The following is a 14,772-nucleotide window of genomic DNA, read 5'->3' on the forward strand; positions in this document are numbered from 1 at the left end:
GTGTCCACTAGCTCAGGCACCCCTCTAGTCACCAGAATGGAGGTGCGCAGATAGCAAGGGACCAATGAACAGATACTCAGATACTTAAAGAAAAGAATGTCCACACCTTTATCTCAGCAGTTCTGCCAGGCGTCTGTGGCCGCTCTGATCCTTCCCCGCTTGTTCTCACCCAAGATGGCGGCTCATGGAACAGCTGAGCGTCCCGGACTAGAAAGCAGTGGATTTCTTGACTCTGCCACAAATTCCCCCAGCTGTGAGCCTTCCAACCTTCTAAGTATTCCTTTATATGTGGTACAGAGTTCTGGGACCAGCCCCTGAGCTTGCTTGGTCGGGTATTCTGTGTTGTTGTTGCCAGAGTTCTTTACAACACTTCCACCTGATCCGCCATCTTGTTTGTTCTCTCCGAAATAGCCTTTTAAAGTAATGGAATATTGGAATCCTAGTATCTTTCTCATTTTTTCCTTAGCATGCCACCATCCAGAACTGGCCAAGTTCAAATTGTCACATGACAGCAGTGGTGACCTACAGGTAATTTCATGTTTTTCCTCTTTGTTTTTGGTCTACTTCCTGTGTGAACCTCTGGAACAGTGAGTGATAAGGTGTTAGTCAAATTGCCTGGTGTTCAAATCTTATTTTTCTATGATAACGCTTTTTAAAAAATATTCCTACCTTGGTTTTCCTCATCAAGGCTATGTGTGCAAGACTACAGTGAAATGAAATGGAAAATGTATAGTGTCTAACAAAGGATACACTTTCTTACATTCCTATTATATGCTTTGTAATAATCTGAAGAAATCCTCTGTGAGGAAGTATTGATAATAATTATTACATCCCTGAACATTAGCCCAAGTTCTAAAAATTAACCTTTGTATCCTTTTAGATCTTTCAAGGCATTTTTCCCACTCCTTGGCAACTTCTCTCAGCCAGAAGTACAGCTATGGGCACTGTGGGCCATGTACCACGTCTGCAGTAAAAACCGTATGTACTCAAAACATAATCTGTTTTTAGCTTTTACTTGCTTATTTTTATATTATGATTAAGTCTGATTTTAGAACGATGTGGCTTTGAATTGAACATGGAATTTTGAGAAATTATTCTTCTGTGCCCTCTAGATAGATGTTTTTTAAAAAAAAAACAAAACTGAAAAGTTTGTATTCGTTTTCAGAATGCCACAAAATTAGTAATATATTTACAAGTGGATATCAAGTAATATCTCAAGGTCAGTGGTTCAAGCTCACCAGCCACTTCTCAGAAACCCTATATAGGGTCACCAGGGTTCACAACTAGTTTGATGTGACATCAATATCAACAATTAAGTAGTATAGAAGAAAGTGACAGTTTGCTCCTATTCCTATTCCCCACAAACTATTAAGCACTATTAATAATTTGACAATGCCATTTTAGATGGTTAACTATACATTTTATAGAATATAACTAGTATGAAAATGTTTCTAAATAAAAAATGGGGGCTCATTCTGTACCCTCATTTTCTGTGTTGTTAAGTGCTGTCGAGTATATTGACTAGACAGAAACCAAATGTATAAACTTCAGTAGTTATAATACCAGAAATAATCAGAAAATGTAATTAGGGAAAACATACCATTCATAGTATCACTAAAAGCGTTAAATATAAAAAATAGCTTTAACAAGTAATGAGACCTATATTAAGAAAAGCCTTAAGTAATTCTGAGATTTATCATGTACCTAGTTGAAACGATTAAGTAAGATACAAATGTCCATTTTTTACTTTTGTTATGAATTGAGTGAAGGTTTACAGAACAGATCATCAGTTTTTACATTCAACAGATGATATACTTCACTTCATTACAATGATTGCAACCCCCTCCATGTACCAACAGTTAACAGTATTTACCTCTATTCACTTCAGATATTGCATTCCTCCCTGTGTCTCTGGCTACCTTCATCTTTCCTCTGCAAACCTTCAGCTTGTTGTATATTGTCTGCCCTGTCACCATGTTAACATGTGTCTACCCTCTGGCACGTGAATAATTTTCCCTTTCCCCTCCTGCCCCTGTAACCAACACAGATTGTTTCTTTTATCTAGAAAATCTCTTCTTGCCTTTTTTTTTTTTTTTGGAAACCTTTCATTGTGAATTGAATGAAGGTTTACAAGGAAGATCAACAAATCATTGCACTATTTACATACAGTTACCCTCCATTCACTACCAGCCAACAGTATTTACCTTTATTACCATCATGACCCCACTTTTTTTTCTTTTAAGTTTTTATTGTGAGTTGAGTGATAATTTACATGGGACAACATCAGTTTTGCTCTCATCCTATTGTATTTTGTTTAATTGCAATGATTACCATCTCCTCCATGCATCATCATTTAACAGTATTTGCTTCTATTTCCTCTGGTTGTACACAAAAACACTCAATAACTGAAGGAGCGCTGGTAGCGTAGTGGTTACGAATCGGGCTGCGAACCTTAAGGCCCGCAGTTCGAAACTACCAGATATTCCGCGGGAGAAGATGAGGTGTTCTGCTCCTGTAAAGATTTTCAGCCTCGGAAACCCTGTACAGGGTCGCTATGGGTCGGAACCGACTCGACAGCACTCAACAACAACAACAAACAACCACAGGGCACATTTTGCAAGCCTGCCTCGTAGACACCAGCACACAGCCTTTCCCTTTACGTGAGTGTAGAGTTCTCAGCTGTTATGTTGCTCCATGCCATCACTGCTGACTCCATCTCTGGTGTCACTGCTTCTCTGGTTAGGGTTTTCTTAACTTTTTACAATATTAGTCTAATGAAATATTTTTTGACAACTATTTTAAAGTTCATCTGGAAGAGTAGATTGGCAAGAAACTCCACTCACCCCCACCAAATTGTTTTTAGGAGCTTTTCTAACACTTCCTTCAACATTATAGAAAGGCATTATCGGTGGTGCTAGCTAGCACATGATGGTACTAGCCGATCAAGTGGGATCAGAATGGCTCAGACTCCAGTGTGTTAACTTAGAAGAGAGGCAGTATTATCACTAGCATTTAGTGGAATACTTACTGCTTGCCATACAATGTTGTAAGCTTCATCTTGAGTAATTCAGTTAGAAGGGTATTGTTATCATCCTCATCATCCGTATGCTACATATGAAAAATAGAAGCACAAAGAATTTAATTAACTTGCCCAAGGTTAAATCAGCTAGTAACTGGCAGAGCAGAGCTAGGATTCTCACCTAGTGGTCTGACTTCAGGCTCTGCTCAGTATTTGTGCCCATTCCAAAGAGAGGTGACCCAACGGAATGCAGAAATCATCAGACAATATCTTTGATATCCCATGCGAGTAAAATTTTACTAGCGGTAATACAGAAACGGTTGCAACCATACATTGACAGAGAACTTTGAGGTTCAAGCCAGATTCAGAAGAGGACGTGGAACGAGGGATATCATTCCTGACGTCAGATGGCTCTTGGCTGAAAGCAGAGAATACCAGAAAGATGTTTACTTGTGCTTTATTGACTACACAAAGGATTTCTATTGTGTGGATCATGATAAGTTATGGGCAACATTGCAAAGTGTGAGTATTCTGGAACACTTTATTGTGCTTATGAGGAAAGTGAAAAGGACTTAAATTACTTACTGATAAAGATCAAAGAGCACAGCCTTCGGTATAGATTACATCTCAATGTCAAGAAAACAAAAATCCTCACCACTGGACCAATAAACAACATGCTTATCAACGGAGAAAAGATTAAAGTTGTCAAGGACTTCATTCTTCTTGGATCAACCATCAACACTCATGGAAGCAGCAGTCAAGAAATCAAACAACATGTATTGCATTAGGCAAATCTGCTGCACAAGACCTTTTTACAATGTTGAAGAGCAACAGGTCCACCTCACCCAAGCCATGGTATTTTTAATGACCTCATATGAATGTGAAAGCTGGACAGTAAATAAGGAAGACTGTAAAAGAATTTATGCTTTTGAGTTATGGTATTGGAGGGGAATATTGAAAGTGCCATGGGCTGCCAAAGAACCAATAGATCCGTTTTGGAAAAAGTGCAGCCAGAGTGCTCCTTGGAGGCCAAGATGGCCAAACTTCGTCTCTCATAGTTCGGACATATTGTCAGGAGTGACCAGTTGCTGGAGAAGGATATCATGTTTGATATGGTGGATGGTCAGAGAAAAAGATGAAGACCCCTAGTGAGATGGATTGGCAAAGTGGCAACATCAATGGGCTCAAGCATGGCAGCAATTGTAAGGTTGGCCCAGCACCGGGCTGTGTTTCTTCTGTTGTGTACAGGGTTGCTATGAGTTGATACCGACTCAGTGGCACCTAACAACAATAAAAACCTCCTTTGGATACACACTCTTTACAGTCTTTTTTTTTTTTTTTTTATAAACACTGCTTTAATGACTAATTACATATATAAGTAGAAAATACATATATGTAATAATGAAAAGAATGGGCTTTGGAACCAGTCTACTAGTGGTGCAAACTTAGACAAGTTACTTCACCTTTTTGTACCCAGTTTTCTCATCTGTAAAATGGGATAATTGTTGTTGTGTGCTGTCGAGTAGGCTCCAACTCATAACAATTCTGCATAGGATTTCCAAGGAGCATCTGGTGGGTTGAACTGCCAGCCTTGCAGTTAGCAGTCCAGTACTTATCCTACAGTGTTACACCAGAGTAATATGGGATAATAGTACACTCTATAGAATTGTAAAGAAAATTGTCATAATGTTTGTAAAGCATTCAAAATAGCGTTTGATTTATAGTATTAAAGCATTTGTTAAGCATATTGTTTTGTACATGTTTTAATAATTTATATGATTCTTAGAAATAGAATTGCTGAAACAGAAGGCTATTTACATTGGTAATTTTGATAGATACTGCTAAATTGTCCTCGAGTGTTGATTACCAATTTGCACCCCATTAGCAGTGTCCTGGTTTGGCAGTGTCTGCGGTTCAAGCTCACCAGCCACTGCTCAGAAACCGTCTACAGAATTACTATGAATCAGAATCGACTCGAAGGCAATATATAGCGTAGTCCTGGTGTGGCCCTGCAGGATAATGGGCTGGGCTGCAAGGCCAGTGGTTCACACTCACCAGCAGCTTCCCAGAAATCCTATACAGGGTCGCTATGAACTGTCTCGGTGACATTAAGCAGCAACAAGAAGTTGCTGCTACTTTCTTAACATTTCAAAAAAATGTTTTTTTGGTGTTTTTTTTAATTATCAATTATTATTCATTGAACTGGTTGATCTTTGTCAATCTAAGGTAAAGTGGTGGTGTTAACCAAGTTAAAGCCACTTACTGAGTGAAAAGTCTGTTAATACCCTTTGAATTAATTTTTTTCTGTTGTTTGCTTTCTGATTTGAAGGAACACTTCTAAACTAAGCATTTTTCCATGATGGGCTACAAAATAAAAAAAGTTGTATTAGCTTTTTTCCTTCCCAGTTTATTATTTTTTCATTTTACTCTCAAGTCATATATGACCCTTGGGTTTTGGGTCATACATATGTTAGGGTATAATATATAAGTCTCTTATATTTTTGGTCCAGTATTTTTATGGGTTTTGTTTCTAACATTACAGTTTTCAATCCAGTTGAAATTTTTCTTGTCATACGGTATATGGTATGAGGTATGGCTCCAACTTAATTTTTTCTAGACTGCTACTTCGTGGTCTCAATATCAAAAACATCCAGAAAAGGTAAATAGTTCATCTACCCTTTTCTGGATGTTTCTGGTCTATTCCTGGGTTATATCTTCTGTCTATACATTTGCCAATGCCACAGTTTGAACTTCTGAGATTCTACAGTATATTTTCAAATCTAGAAGGATTTATGCCCTGTTCACTTCTTTTTCATTGTCTTTTCATGTCAATTGTAGACTCATCTAGTTCTTCCCAGAAAGCATTCGTTTTGATATTTTTAACAGTAATATGCTAAATCTGAATTCTTAAGTCAATTTAAAGGGAATTCACACTTTTTTGACTTTGACTATTTCCATATAAGAACATTTGTCAGTTAACCAATATCTTTTTAGTTCCACCTTGTTTTCATATACTCAAAGATACTTTATAGTTAAGTTTTTACAGTCAGTTCAATGAACGTTTCAATTTACCCAAACATTTACCTTTAAAATTTATTTTTCACTTTTGCTTATTCATTCCACTCTTTTATTCTGGGTTCATTTTTCATGGTTCTCTTAGTGGCAGAAATTTCTCCAGTTGAAAATATTTGGGTTCCCTCCTCTCCGGTCTTATGCTTCAGTAATAGCATAACTGGGAGTGACATCATGTAGAATGGAAGAGGAGGGAGCTCTAAGGGTCAGTCCCTCTATCAAAGCAATTATTAATTTGAAAAGTAGTGACAATTATTTCAGAACTCTGGACCTTAGCAGACGCTTAAAACAACCGATGTAGTATGATGAAAGGAGAGGTTGCTGATCTTATAAGAGAGCAATAGGTGTGAACGTCCACCCCCACCCCAATTCTTCCACCCAGCTATCAGTGTAGGAACAATGCCTCTCGTTACTGCAACAGCTCAGCAGGCAGTAGAGACCTTGCCCTCCCAAAATTTGGGGTTGTGCAGTTTGACAGTTCCTGTAGACACAAGTACAGATGCTTACCTCCTTGCTTGTGGCCCTTTAGGGCTACAGTAGCTGTTTGAAAATTTATAGATTCAGAGCTTTGCTTCCTTGGTAGTGGTATCAGGGAGTCTTTGTCAGGCTGACTGAAGAGAAAGTTCTGTGACTACACAAAACAAATAATACATGCTATAAGGAGCTCTGGTAGCGTAGTGGTTACGAATCAGGCTGCAAACTGCAAGGTCAGCAGTTCGAAACTACCAGCTGTTCCGTGGGAGAAAGATGAGGCTTTCTGCTCCCGTATAGATTTACAGCCTCAGAAACCCTATACAGGGTCGCTATGAGTCGGAACCGACTCCACGGCACATAACAACAACAACATACAAAAGTAGGTTGGAAGTGTCACAAAAAGATGGTTGTAGTCTCATCAAGCAAAACTCCACAATTCCTGAGAAGTGGGAGAATCAGGTCTTTTAGTGTCAATACAATATAATATTGAGAGTGTCCAGTTCACAAAAAAATTACAGCGCATAAAAAAAAGGAAGTATGGTTCATTCACAGGAAGAAAAATTAATTTGGCAGAAGCCATTTTCGAGGAAACCCTCACATTGGAATTACTAATCAAAGGTGTTAAATTGCTGTTTTAATAAACTAAAGGAAAATGGACAGGGAACTAAAGAAAACAGGAAAATGATGAAAGGCAGGGAAAAAAAGAAAGAATGAGCAAACCCTGCGAAACCTGTGGGTCAACGTCATAAGACTAATTTATACGTCAGAGCATATCTAGAAATGAAATGAAGAGAAAATGAAAGGGGTAGAAAAAAACATTTGAAGAAATAATTTCTGAAAATATCTCAAATCTGATGAAAGACATGAATATACATATCAAAGGTTTCCACAAATTCTAATCAGAATAAATTCGAAGAGAGCCACAGACACACACTATAATCAAATGATTAAAACCCAAAGATAAAGAGAAAATCTTGAAAGTAGCAAGAGAAGTGACTCGCCACATTCAAGGGATCCTCAGTAAGATGAACAATTTCTTTCTCATCAAAACCATGGATGCCAGAAAGCAGTGGGATGACATGTTTAAAGTGCTGACAGAAAAAAGCTTGTATTGGTCTTCATTGCTTGTACATACATCCTTTTTCTTCCCCTGGCATTTTTCCTGTGTGTCTCTTTGAGTATCTTTTACTCTTTCTTATAAGGACTTCAGTCATCTTGGATTAAGACCCACCGTACTCATTTGACCCCATGTAACTGATTATAGCTGCAAAGACTCTATTTCCAAATAAAGTTATATTCATAGGTTCCAGGGGTTAGAACTTGAACATTTCTTTTTGCAGTACACAAATCAACCCCTAACAACCATGACCCACCCAGTGAGATTTATCCTTGGAATGTGACAGTGGTTCAACATACAGAAATCAATCAATATGACATTAATAATATGAAGGGAGAAAAAACATATAACCTCAGTTGTTTCAGAAAAAACATTTGACAAAACCCAGTGCCTTTTTTGATAGGGATAGGCAACTCAGACATTGGCTATCTAAACTGGTGGGGGTCAGGGACTATAAAGGCACAAACTGGCTGGCTTGCAAGTTTTTGAGACGGAGTTTAGTTTCAGAGTGTGTGGAGGAAGGTAGAATCACCACTGAATAGTTTTCATCTTGTCTAGATGGGTCTGGTGAAAGGAGATGGGGATAGGATTCTTTTGATTCAGTAGTAATTGTTATCATGACTGAATGCTGTTGTCACAATTGTAAAAGTAGAAGTTGTGTAACAAAAGGGGAGAGTAGTTCATCTTACATCCCAAGAACAGAGGATGCTAGCATCATCAAGAGAGAAGAGCATGAGTGGAATTGGGACCCTAACCAGAGAAGCAGTGGCACAAGAGATGGAGGCAAAGTGATACCAGAGATGGAGAGAAGGAACCGCTGAGGATTCTAGAGTCATGGAAAGAGAAAGGTTGTGCCCTGGCAGCCAGGAGACTGGCTTGCAGAATTTGCCCTTTGGTTGTTTAAATGATTATATATTCATGAGTGTTTTTATGTACATAAAAAAAAAAGAGAATAAAAGCAAATACTAAACTGATGATGCATGAAGGGGAATGTTATCCATTACAAGCTGATGTTCACTCAATTCACAATAAAAGTTAAAAAAAAAAAACTAAAACTAATACCCCTTTTTAAATAAAAACAGTCAAATTAGAAATAGAAGGGAACCCTTTCATAGTGATAATGATCATATATCAAAAACCAATAACATCAAATTCAGTGATTAAAAACTGAGGACTTTCCCCTTAAAATCAAGAACAATACAAGAATGCCCACTTTAACACTTCAATTCAACAGAGAACTAGGTGTTCTAGCCAAAGCAATTATGCAAGAGAAACAGAGGCATCGAAATTGGAAAGGAAGAAGTAAAATTATATCTGCTGACGGGTGACATGAATTTATATCTAGAAAAACTCTAAAGAACTCACAAAACAACTATTAAGAGTTATTAAGCAAGTTCAACAAAGATCAAAGATACGAAATCAATACACATATACACTTAAAAAAGTGTATAGGGATCATGTTTCTATGCATTAGCAATGAATATCCTGAAAAGGGAATTTAAGGAACTCCATTTGCTGTATCATCAGAAAATAAAATTGTTGTTAGGTGCCATCGAGTCGATACCGACTCATAGTGACCTTTAAGCACAGCAGAATGAAACACTGCCTGATCCTGGGCCAACCTCATTTCCAAGAAATTTGGAAGACAACTATCTGGCTACTGATTGCAAGAGATCCATATTTGTGCCCATTCCAAAGAGAGGTGACCCAACGGAATTATGCTGAGTAATAAATTTAAGGAGGTAAAAGACTTACACATTGAAAAGTACAAAACATTGGTAAATAAATTAAAATCTAAATAAATGGTAAGGCATGGGTTAAAAAATTTGACTATTGTGAAAGTGACAGTACTGCCCAAAGCTTTCTGCCTATACAATACAGCCCCTATGAAAATTCCAATTGTTGCAGAAATAGAAAAGTATCCTAAATATTATATGAAATATGAAGGGACTGTAAATTACCAAAACTATCTTAAAAAAAAAAAAGTTGGAGGACTTACTTTCTCATTTCAAAACTTACTACAAAGCTATAATCAAAACTGGTATAAGGATAAACACAGTGACTAGTGGAATAGAAAATATAAGAAAGTCCATGAAGATAAGATGTCCAGAAACAAAACTTCACCTGTGTGGATTTTTAATAATGAACCAAAACTATTCAGTGATGAAAGTTAAGTATTTTTAAACAAATGTTGCTGGGAAAACTGGTGCAAAATGTCAGTTTGAATCCTTAAATCATAATTTGAAACAAAAATCTCTTACAATACATCAGAGAACTCCTAATTTAAAACTAGAAAACTCTCAGAGAAAAAAGAGGAAAAAATCTTCATGACCTTTGATTTATTTGGCCATGGCTTCTTAAATATGCCCAAAATGCAGGCAATAAAAGAAAGAAAAAATAAACTGGATTTCATAAAAAAAAAAGTTTAATTATGTATCAAAGGAGTTTATCAAGACCATGAAAAGATAGGCAAACAGAATGAGAGAAAATATTTGGAAATCACATATCCAAATATGGTAAGGGTAAGTATTTACCCTTCAGAATAAGTACTTGTATTTAAAGAATTCCTACTACTCAACAACAAAAGAGTCAACAACCCAATCAAAAGATGAAGAAGGGACTTAAATAGGCGTTTCACCAAATAAGATATACAAAAAGGCAATAAGTACATGAAAAGATGCTTTACATCTTTACATTAGTAATCAGGGAAATAACAAATCAAAACCATAATGAGATACCACTTCACAGCCACTGTGCTCACCATAATTTTTTCAAAGGTTAGAAGGAGTGGGTAAAAAGTAGTGAAGGTATGGAGAAATGGAAATCCTTATGCATTGCTGGTGGGAATGTAAAATGGTGTAGTCACAGTGGAAAACATTGATGCTTCCTCAAAAGATTAAACGTATAATTCATTCCACTCCTAGATGTATACTCAAAAGATTTGAAAGTAAAGACTCAGATACTTGTGGTGGTGTTCTGTGCCATCGAGTCAGTACCAACTCATAGCGACCCTATGCACAACAGAACGGAACACTGCCCAGTCCTTGAAAGCAAAGACTCAGATAACTTGTGTAGAAATGTTAATTGCAGCATTACTGAAAAGGACTAAAAGTGGGACACAATCCAAAAGTATCAATATAGAAGGGATAAACTAAAAGTGATGTATCTATACACACAAAAAGACTATTCTGACAGGGATAAATGTTGAAAACATAGTTAGTGAAAGAAAACAGACAAACAATGTATTATTCCATTTCTGGTATCTATTATTAGTTGCCACAGAGTTAGTCACACTTATGACGACCTATATTCAACAGAACAAAACGTTGTATGGTGTTCTGTAAAATACCATCTTTACAACTGTTGGTATGTTTGAGTCCATAGTTACAGCTGTTGTGTCAAACCATCTCATTGCGGGTTTCCCGCACTTTCATTGGCCCTCTACAGTACCAAGCATGATGTCTTTTTCTAGCATGTGTCCAAAGTTAGCAAGTCAATGTCTTGTCATCCTTATTTCTAAGGCACATTCTGATTCTGTTTCTTCTAAGACAGGTTGGTTTTTTGACAGTCCAACACCAAAGTTCAAACACATCAACTTTCACATGTATGACATGATTGAAAAGACCATGGCTTGAGTCAGGTCATCAAAGTGACATTTTTCCTGTAAGACTTTAAAGAGGTCTAGATTTGGTAAATTTGTAGAGACAGTTGAATAGGTTATCAGAAGTTGGGAGTTATTGCCTAATGAATACAGAGTCCATGTTTGAGATTTTTAGTTAAAAGTTCTGAAAAATGATAGGGTGTGGTTATATAATATTGAGAATGTACTTAATGCCAATGAATTGTACTCTTAAAAAATAGTTAAAATGGCCAATTTTGTGTGTATGTTACTATAAAAATAATAGCACAGCTGGGCTTGGAAATCTAGATTGAGAAATCATTCTTTATTTCAGCACAGTCTTATATTTACCAAGTGCTCCAGAGGTCTCCCTGAGTTTGGTCTGATTTTCATATTCGTTTCTCAGCTCAAGGATTCTCAGAACATTCAGATAGTTATAAATTCAAATCATATACTTACTTTGGCCTGTGGTTATGAGTTTTCATGACAGACTTTTCTTCCTCTACTCTGAGGGTAAGTAGAAAGTATTGCTAAAAAATCATAGAATCCTTTATTGAAATTATCAAAATGTGAAGCAATTGTTCTCAACATGTATTCCATCCACATTGTGTTTCCATCTCTCTAAGCCTTCCCCCACTTCATTTTTCTTGGATACACAATCAACACAAGCAGCAGCCAAGAAATCAAATGACATATTGCATTAGGCAAATATGCTGCACAAGACCTCTTTAAAGTGTTCCAGAGCAAATATATCAGTTTAAGGACAAAGTTTGTGCCTTCCCCAAGCCATGTGAAATATTCAATAGCCTCGTATGCATATGAAAGTTGGACATTGAATAAGAAAGACTGGAAGAATTGATGCATTTGTGATGTGTTAAAAAATAGTGAAAGTGTCACAGACTGCCAGTAGAACAAACAGGCCTGTGTTGGAAGAAGTACAGCCAGAGTGCTTCTTAGAAGCCAGAATGGTGAGATTTCATCTTTTGTACTTCGGACATGTTGTCAAGAGGGACCAGTCCCTGAAGGACATCATGCTTGGTAAAGTAGAGGGTCAGCAAAAAAGAGGAAGACTCCTAACAAAATGGATTACACACAGTAGCAGCAGCCATGGGCTCAAATATAGTAACAGTCGTGACCTGGAGCAGGTTCAGGCAGTGTTTCATTCTGTTGTGCATAGAGTTGCTATGCATTGAAACTAACTCAGTGGCACCTAACACCAACCCTTCCCCAAAGAACTCTGTCCATGATTTATACCATGTCAAAACAGTAGTGTTGGCACCCTCCAGGAACTCGATCGTGTTCCTTTTAAATGTGCTTTGAGTTTGGGGAACAAAACGAAGTTGTAGGGGCAAAATCATGGCTGTCTGGTAAACAGGATAAAGTTTCCCAATGAAATTCTTGCAAGACAGCCCTTGCTACACTCAAAGAATAAGCAGGTGCATTGCTGGGATGAAAACAATACTTTGACACTACTTACTTGCTTTAATGCTTTTTTCACCATGCAATTTGTAATTTTCTTAAAACTTCATAATACGTTCCCAGGATTGTATTGTATCCTCTGAGAAATCTGTCAAGATTATTACTGTTTGGGATGATGTTGTGAGTTGCTCCAGTCTAGTCTCCATCCCGTGGCTCCTAGTGATCTAACTGCTGCACACATACCTCTGCCCTAGGGGTTGTGGCCTGTGCAGCTTACCACATGTTGACCTACCAGTGGGATGCACTTTACACCCCCGCCAGCATTAACAGATCCTGGAAACAGTGCCTCTGAGGCTGGGCTGTAAGACCCAATGATTCCAACTCCTGTGGTAGTCCAGGTAAATTGAAATACTCAGAAACTTTCGTAAAACATCTGCAGAGATTTCCCTCTACAAGCCCAATCACATTAGACAGATGGCGACCGGTTTTAGTGCCACAACAGGACCTGTGCCCCCTCTTTCCACTGAGGCCAAGAAGATTGTTGCTCTGCCGCCTCCTGACAGATAACCACTTGCCCTGGCAATGTTACATTCTTTAGAAATGAGGCATAAAAAACCATCAGAACTCTGTGCATGACTGTCTTATCTGCTATTTTCCCAACCTTCAAAGGGCCTGTCATCAAGGTCAGACCTGTGATTACTGGACAGTCACCTGGTAAATGCAGATCTATGAAACCCCAGAGTTGTCAATCCCCGAAGTTCCCGATGATACACACATAGACTTGGGTTGTACCATGCAACACTGAACATTCTCATCACGTTGTTCAAGAACTCAAGGGACAATAGCCACGTGCGGACTGTGGAAAACAGGTTCAAACATTGACCACGTTTCATATCCTGCTATTAATGTGTCCTCTTTTGTTGTCTACTTGGCTTCTCAGCACTGGTACCATAGTCTTGTGTAGAATTTTAAGTTCCAAATTCACAGGACCAGCCGAACAGATGATGGTGCAAGTCCATATGGTGGCTCGATGGTCACAGATGACTACTCTCAAGACTGTGAAAAAGTTTCTTAACGAGTGTGATTCCAGCTAAATCCTAATACCGCAAGTGAAAGAGGAGATACCCAAGTTCTATGACACCTAAGAGAGACTTCATAAGAAAACCGAAGAATGGTTTCCTTATGCCAAGGTAACCAAACATCCTGAAGCCCCAAAAGGGATTATGGCAGCATTTCCAACCCTGGTGTCTGCAGCCCTGTACCACGCAGCAGAGACAACACCAAGTATGCGTAAGAGAGGGCTACCTGAAAATACACTCAAAAGTGCTTTTGAACACAAAATCTTAATGTGAAGAGCAGGCAACTCTGTACTCCATAGACAACAGCAGTGACGAGACTGACCAGTTGTCACCAACAGAGGCAGACTTATCCATGGAAGATGGTTAATTTGTGTGCGTATGAGTGTGTAAAAAATCCTTGACATTCCACTTCCCTCAAAACAAACAAGAATTAAACACAACCCCCAAAAAGAATGAAACAAAAAAATTTGTAGGAGGCAATTGAGGAGCTACTGTGAGCTAGACAAAGGTTAGGTCTCTTGTATTTAGAATGGATGTGAAAGAGATGAAAGAACAGACCAAAAGGTAAAATCAGTGTTTGAATGACTACAATAGGTGGGAGACGTTACGTGACATGTAAGACATGGGAATACGTTGGCATGGGCTTTCATCGGAGGATCAGTATTTGTGAGGAGATCAAGAAAGAATTTCTTGAGACTAGCTGTTTGAGAGTGATCTAGCTCTTGAGATGGACTAACAGTTGAGGTCAAATATTTCCACTATGGAAACTTGAAAGAGTGAAAGATGAAAAGCGTACATTTCAGTTAGAGTTGGAGGAACTGCAAATGTATAGAAGGATTTTTTTTTTTTTAATTATCTGGTTTTTTTAAGTAGTGCAGTGATATCTTCAAAGCTGAATTGGTTATTCTAAATGTTTTAAAATTTGTGTACTTTTAATACTTTGGAATGAGACTTCAAACGGACTGGTCATAGT

At 37.9% G+C, this 14,772-nt stretch overlaps 1 protein-coding gene across 1 annotated transcript in view; it reads left to right on the forward strand.

Annotated features, from left to right (window-relative positions):
• The window catches only part of ZYG11A (zyg-11 family member A, cell cycle regulator), an 83,470-nt gene that overhangs the window by 66,684 nt on the left and 2,014 nt on the right, over positions 1–14,772 (forward strand). Inside the window, exons 12-13 of the mRNA XM_006839862.1 lie at positions 467–528; positions 881–978. Coding sequence (XP_006839925.1) covers positions 467–528; positions 881–978 — 160 coding nt within the window. The remainder of the gene's footprint in view (positions 1–466; positions 529–880; positions 979–14,772) is intronic.

The sequence above is a fragment of the Chrysochloris asiatica genome, unplaced genomic scaffold (genome assembly GCF_000296735.1).
Source record: "Chrysochloris asiatica unplaced genomic scaffold, ChrAsi1.0 scaffold00026, whole genome shotgun sequence".
Lineage (NCBI taxonomy): Eukaryota > Metazoa > Chordata > Mammalia > Afrosoricida > Chrysochloridae > Chrysochloris > Chrysochloris asiatica.